Genomic DNA, 7,406 nt, shown 5'->3' with positions numbered 1-7,406 from the left:
TATAACACATAAGGGCACCTCAAAATTGCCTCCTCATATTACACATATATATTACATTTCTCAGTGCTTAAATATTCACTACGCTACACTCTTCAAAATTCGTCATCATCAATCAAATAACAGGAATAGAGATGAGACAGCAAGAAATCAGGGAAGAAAACAGCAACTTCGAAGAAATTCTGTCCCAGGCAAGGGCAATGAAAAACATACTATGAAAGAACATCAAATAGAGGAGGAAAAAAAAGTCAGTGCATACCCAAAAAGCTTACTCAATCTATAGAGAGGAAGAAGTAGACAGCAAATTTTTGCTACTCCCTGCTTCTACCTCGGTGTCGAAGAAGTCCTGAAGTGCAATCATGTTGATAGCGCACGACTTCAAGCTCCTTATTGCCTCTGCACTTGCCAAGGCTCCATCAACAGTTGTTATTATAGGAACCTTGTAAGCAAGAGCCATTCTCCTCAATCGCCGGCCATCAATCTGATCAAGTGCATCACCCGAGCTTGTGATCAACATCAACTGGATCTGCCCATTCGCAATCATATCACCAGCATGTGGCCGCCCCTCATGCATTTTCAGCACTCGTTCCACCGGGATACCTTTTAGTTCAAGAAAGTGAGCTGTCCCAGATGTTGAAACAATCTGGAACCCCAAACCTAAGAAAGCTTTTGCGATTCTTTCAAGATAGGGCTTTGTCAAGTCATTTAAGCTGAGGAAAACAGTGCCAGACAGTGGTAGTTTCTGCCCAGCAGCAATCTGAGCTTTGGCAAATGCTATTGCAAACTCAAAATCAATGCCCATCACCTCACCAGTGCTTTTCATTTCAGGTCCTAACAACACATCACAACCTTGGAACTTCTCAAATGGAAGAACAGCTTCCTTAACTGACACATGTTTTGGTGTCACCTCTTTTGTGAAACCTAGATCATTAAGCGACTTTCCCGACATAACAAGGGCAGCATATTTAGCCAATGGGTGCCCAATTGCCTTGGAAACAAATGGTACAGTACGAGAAGCACGAGGATTTGCCTCAAGTAAGAAAACATCACCAGATGCTGTGATTGCATACTGACAGTTCATGAGCCCGCACACGTTTAACCTCTTAGCCAATTTTGTAGTCCATGACCTTATAGTATCTAAGCAAGCAGATGGGATAGTTTGCGTGGGAATTGAACAGGCAGAGTCACCAGAATGGATCCCAGCCTGTTCAATGTGCTCCATTATCCCCCCAATCACCACGTTACCATGCGAATCAGCAAGTGCATCTACATCAATCTCAATTGCATCAGATAAATACTTGTCAATCAGTACAGGCCGTTCTGGATCCACCTCAACAGCATTCTCTAGATATGTCACGAGCTTGTCATCACTATATACGATCTCCATTGCCCGGCCACCCAACACATACGAAGGCCTAACAACAACTGGGTAACCTATATCTGTTGCAATTGCAAGAGCATCACCTTCACTCTTGGCAATCCCTCCTTTTGGCTGCTCAATCTTTAACTCATAAAGGATGGCATTGAACCTCTCTCTGTCCTCAGCTGCATCAATGGAATCTGGTGATGTACCCCAAATGCGAACATGCCCAACCCCACTGGCACATAAAGGCTGGTGCTCATCTAAGTAATGCTGAATGGGCAGAGCCAGCTTAAGGGGTGTTTGACCTCCAAATTGGACAATGATGCCATCAGGTCTTTCTAAATCAATAACATTAAGAACATCTTCAACTGTTAGGGGTTCAAAGTAAAGACGATCACTAGTATCATAATCCGTGGACACAGTTTCAGGATTTGAATTCATCATGATTGTCTCAAATCCAGCTTTCTACACAGGAAAAATGCAACAAAAACAGAAGAGATTAGACAGAAAAAAATCAGCAAATTTATGCCAAAAGGGTGAAAATGACATATACAAGCAGCTTGCATAATTGAATTTATGGACGCATAAACAGGAAGAAGATAATACAAACCTGAAGGGCAAAAGATGTATGGCAACAGCAATAGTCAAACTCAATCCCCTGACCAATACGATTTGGTCCTCCACCCAAAATCAAAACCTTCTTCTTCTCAGTTGGAGCTGATTCACACTCGAAATCATAAGAGGAGTACATGTAAGGAGTATTGGCCTCAAACTCTGCAGCACAAGTATCTACCCTCTTATATGCTGGAGTAATTCCCAATGATATTCGTTTTGCTCGGACTTCTTTCTCTGATGACTTCGTTGCAAATGCTATTTGCTTATCACTGAAGCCTCTCTTCTTGACTTCATAAAATTCATCCTTTGTCAGATCAGACAAATTACAGGACAAAAGATATTGCTCCACATCTACCAATTCTTTAAACTGAGTGAGGAACCATTTGTCAATCAAACTCAGCTCATATATCTCATCCACTTTCATCCCCTTCTTCATTGCAGCATATATAGCATGGATGCGATCTGGGCTGGGGACTCTCAGACTGTATTTCAGCTGGTCCCAATCCCAATCAAGTTCTTTAACTTTTGCACAACCCCATCCAGAGTAGCCACATTCCAGTGATCGAACTGCCTTTTGAAAGGATTCTTGAAACGTGCGGCCTAGAGCCATGGATTCCCCAACAGATTTCATCTGGGTAGTCAGTATTGGCTGAGAACCAGGGAATTTCTCAAATGCAAACCGTGGGATCTGCATCATTCATGTAATAAGAAACTCATAAGCTGATAACATAAATTCATATGCAAGCAGACAAATAGTGAATGCTAACTCAATCTTGGCACAGCATCATTCCTATCAAAGAGGCAATTAAAATCACCAGAGAGAGATTCCAGCGACTTGTTCCTTCTATGATAATAAATCATCACATTGTAAATGCATATGTTATAAGCATTAAATTAACTAATCACAACACATTGTCAGTTTTTATAGTTGATAACCAATCTACTACTTGCTTATTCTTAACTAGGTTAAAAGCATCACAAAATCATTCGAACAAACAAGTAAGAAGTTCTTACCTTAGTCACCACATAATCAATAGATGGCTCAAAACTAGCAGGAGTTTTCTTTGTAATATCATTAGGAATCTGATCCAACGAATACCCAACTGACAACTTAGCAGCCATTTTTGCAATTGGAAAGCCTGTAGCTTTTGAAGCCAAAGCAGAACTCCTTGAAACCCTTGGATTCATCTCAATGACCATGACTTCACCATCAACAGGATTAACCGCAAATTGGACATTCGAACCTCCACACTCCACCCCAATCTCCCTAATTATTGCAACACTATAATCCCTCAACCTCTGGTACTCCTTGTCAGTCAAGGTCTGTGCAGGCGCCACAGTAATAGAATCCCCTGTATGCACCCCCATTGGATCAATGTTCTCAATTGAACAAATGATCACAACGTTATCAGCCAAGTCCCTCATAACTTCCAACTCATATTCTTTCCATCCTAACAATGACTTCTCAACCAAAACTTGTGAAGTCAAACTGGCAGCCAATCCCGCCTTGCAGATAGCCTCAAATTCTTCTTTATTGTAAGCTATCCCACCCCCTGTCCCTCCTAAAGTAAACGCTGGCCTAATGATCAATGGGAACTCCCCGATTTCATTAGCTATTTCGATACATTCATCTAATGTATTCCCAATACCTGAAGGCGGGGTTTTAATACCAATATTTTTCATCGCTTGCTTGAACAAATCGCGATCCTCAGCCTTTTTAATGGCGTCCAGCTTTGCTCCTATTAACTCCACCCCGTATTTCTCTAAAACCCCGGACTCTGCCAACGCCACCGCGAGGTTTAAAGCTGTTTGGCCACCCATTGTGGGTAGAAGCGCGTCGGGACGTTCTTTTTCGAGGACTTGTTCGACTAATTCGGGCGTCATCGGAGTTACGTAAGTCCGGTCCGCCATATCCGGGTCCGTCATGATGGTTGCCGGGTTGGAGTTTATCAAAACGACCTCGTACCCTTCCTCTCTTAACGCTTTGCAAGCTTGGGTTCCCGAATAATCGAATTCACAAGCTTGGCCAATGACAATTGGACCGGCTCCGAGGATCATAATCTTTTTCAAATCCATTCTTTTGCCCAGTTTGGGAGCCTTTGCGTCGGCGGTGGCGGCTGAATTTGCTTGGATTGGGACGCGTTTGGTTGCGGTGAGAGAGAAGCTGCGTTGCGGTGGCCATGAGCGGAGGTGGAAAGCATTCCGTGGGCCTGTTTTGGGGTTGGGAGAGGAAGAGAAGAAAAATGGGAAGCTGAGGGATTTGGGGAGGAAAGGCTTGGAGAAAGAACAGAAATGGGAAGGGGAAGAAGAGAGGTTCCTGCAGCAGCTCATGGTTGGCTTCTTTCGTTTCTCTTTTTCCTTTGGGTTGGCTGTTGCTGTTGTTATTTGCAGTGAAGTGAGGGTGTAAAGAGCAACGTGACAGAGATGAAGATTTAACTAGGGTTTTTCATTAGGGACACGTACGTATATCACTCTGTTTTTTTTCTGTTTGCTGAGCTCTGTCTGTATCCCAGACTATACCAATTAATGTGTAATTATTTCCCAAATAAAGTAAATAATTACTAAATTAATGTATAATTAGATAAATTTAATATAAAATTAAACCATAATAAGATTTGAATTTTAAAGTTGTAAAATATCTCTCTTCTTTTTTTGTGTAATAAAGTTTGATTGATAAATGTAATAATTTTTAATGAATTATTATATCAAATAGTATATAATTAAATAAAATTTAAAGTACAATTAAGATTATAACCAGATTTAAATTTGACATTTTAAAATTTTAAAATCTCATTTTTTTGCTAAAATAAAATTTAATCAATAAGTTAATAATACGTTTTTTTTATTGAAAATATGAATTTATAATAAAAAAATTAATTATACGTTATTGTTTGAATTTGTATGGCTAAGTCTTCCATGCCAATACCCTTTTGCCCCCTCACGAGGTTCGCCCCCTTTTTCCTCCAATCATTTACTTTGACTTTGTTTAGGCTGACTTGTTACGTGGCTAGTTTTGCTTTCCCTATCCCTTCGATATCTCAATCGATCTCTTTCCATTAGTTTTTCTTTTCAATTTCTTTTATTAAACAAGAGAGATTTAAAATTTGATATTTGAATTTAGGGAGGTAAATAGATTATTATTTTATCGGTATCCGAAATTGTTAAAACACCCTATATAAATTCTCGATATAAATTCGAATAAATTTTTAATATTTTTTAAAATACTTTGATCCGAACCTGATTATATATAATATTACAAAACTTTAGATTTAATAAGATTTAAATTTTTATCCTTCTTACCTTAATTAATATAAGTATAGGGATTGAAGATGAGAAACACTTTTTTAGGTTTTGTTAATTTTGCCAACTATTTATTTTAATAAATATTAATAATATTTTATTAAATGGGTATTTAACGGGTATCCAAATAAAAAAATTTGTCTTGTGTTTAACTGCTTTGGATAATTAATGATAGTTCTTTATTATTAAGATTTGATTTTGAATAGTATTTTGTAATTTTATACGAATTTTAATAATATTTGGATATTTTGATAATCGGGTTGAATATGTGAAAATAATGAATACCTTATTTTGTATATATTTTTATTTGAATTACATAAAATACATACACTTATCTTTAAATCGAATTCTCAATTTATATACATAAAACATGCATTATCAATTCTAATTATTGAAAGGAAAAATGAGAGAAAAAAAAATCTTTGCATTTGATGCTCATCAGTCATCTATGTAATTATTTCTGGGAAGGGGCTTCAGTCTTACTCCCTGTTTTGATAACAGAAAAACAATGCCAAGTTGCATTTTAATCCATAAAAAAAAGCAGTTTTTAAATGGTGATTGTCTATATTTTAATCCAAATAAGACAATTTGCCAGAGCAATACAACATCATTAGTTAAACTAATCCACTATGAGATAGAATTAATCACAATTGGCCATGTTAGCAGAGGCTTATTAATACTGAACACTGGTTACATCTCTTCTACAGTTGATTTGAAAGACAGAAGTAATGGCATGGACGAAGGAATACTTGGATTTAGTTTTGATCCCAAGTGGGTTATTGATCATGTCAACTTACCATGTCTTTCTTCTTTACAGATGCCTCAAACTCCCTCAAACCACTGTCATTGGCTATGAGAACCACTTCAAGAAAGCTTGGGTTGAGAGAATGTTGCAGGTGAGCTCCTATGTTCATCCCCCAGAAGGCCGAAATATAAACAAAACCCAGCTTAGATTGTTCACTTGTAGTTATGATGATGAACATTGTTGCAGGTTGAGGCAAAGGATAGAGGTTTGGCATTAACAACAATCAACTCCACGATATCAGCAGCAACTTTCCTGGCAACAATATCTCTAGCTTTGAGTTCCCTTATTGGAACATGGGTTGCAGAATCTTCTCATGGTCTCTTCAGAAATAGTCTGATTTATGGCAATACAAGCTCATCAATCATTTCTGTCAAATACATCAGCCTTCTTATCTGCTTCCTGGTGGCTTTCGGTTCTTTTCTTCAATGTGTTAGGAACTTTGCCCATGCTAGTTTCCTCATCAGCATGCCCAATGCAGATATTCCAGTAAGTTATATCCAGAAGGCAGTGATAAGAGGAAGTGCTTGTTGGTCAGTCGGCTTACGAGCAATTTACTTTGCCACTACTTTGCTGCTGTGGATTTTTGGTCCAATCCCAATGTTTGCTGCTTCAGTGATTATGGTGGTGAGTTTGCATAACCTTGACAGAAATGTAACCCCTTTGCATAAGTTCGAATCGGCCAAGTCCAACTCTCATAATCTGTTTACAAAGATCAACGAGGATTTAGCTGCAGTAGCAAGGGTTACTGAGAAGCATGACAGATCAGATGCTAATTGAAGCAAACCTTGAGGTGCACTATAGTGATGTTACCTGAAAGAATATGAGCAAAGCAACCAGCGCTGAGTCAGTAAATTCAGAATCAACTAGGTAGGCTTGAAGCAGAAGACAGCAAAGAACAGTTGTTCACTTCATTTCCATCTTGAATGATTTCAGCAGAACTTCCAGCAATTCAAATTAGCAGCATTTTGTACTATGTCTAGGATCTTTTCATGGCTAGCCTGAATAAAATCATATGCAACTGTTGCATTGATCCTCATACCTTAAGGATCCAATTTCTGACCATCTTCCCATGCATGATTATAGACCAAATCCAAGTTTAGCATCACTGTATCCTTCTATGATGTAACAGTGTTAACAATTTTCCTTGATTTGACTGAACTTCATTGTATAAATAAATCAAGCATCTTCCTTTGAAAGTAGGACTACATTGAATGTTTGGTCTTAATAGATTGAATGTTTGGTCTCAATGTTGGAAGACTTAAACCTGTATATTAATATATAAAGTCGCTAGTTGAGTTGGTCTCAATCAAATTGGAGAGACAGACT

General features: G+C 38.3%; 2 protein-coding genes across 2 annotated transcripts; one reads left to right on the top strand and one right to left on the bottom strand.

Annotated features, from left to right (window-relative positions):
• LOC18594090 (carbamoyl-phosphate synthase large chain, chloroplastic) lies at positions 1 to 4,470 on the bottom strand. The gene is made up of 3 exons (XM_018124492.1): positions 2,990 to 4,470; positions 1,971 to 2,663; positions 1 to 1,825 (listed from the first exon to the last, which is right to left on the bottom strand). Exons 1-3 carry the CDS (start codon positions 4,304 to 4,306, stop codon positions 275 to 277), a joined length of 3,561 nt encoding a protein of 1,186 aa, XP_017979981.1. The 5' UTR covers positions 4,307 to 4,470; the 3' UTR covers positions 1 to 274.
• Positions 5,951 to 7,085, top strand: LOC108662844. The gene is made up of 2 exons (XM_018124521.1): positions 5,951 to 6,171; positions 6,267 to 7,085. Exons 1-2 carry the CDS (start codon positions 6,004 to 6,006, stop codon positions 6,855 to 6,857), a joined length of 759 nt encoding a protein of 252 aa, XP_017980010.1. The 5' UTR covers positions 5,951 to 6,003; the 3' UTR covers positions 6,858 to 7,085.

The sequence above is a fragment of the Theobroma cacao genome, chromosome 7 (assembly GCF_000208745.1).
Source record: "Theobroma cacao cultivar B97-61/B2 chromosome 7, Criollo_cocoa_genome_V2, whole genome shotgun sequence".
Taxonomy (NCBI): Eukaryota; Viridiplantae; Streptophyta; class Magnoliopsida; order Malvales; family Malvaceae; genus Theobroma; species Theobroma cacao.
The sequence above is the reverse complement of the archived record's forward strand: the minus strand, read 5'-3'. Positions and strand labels throughout refer to the sequence as shown.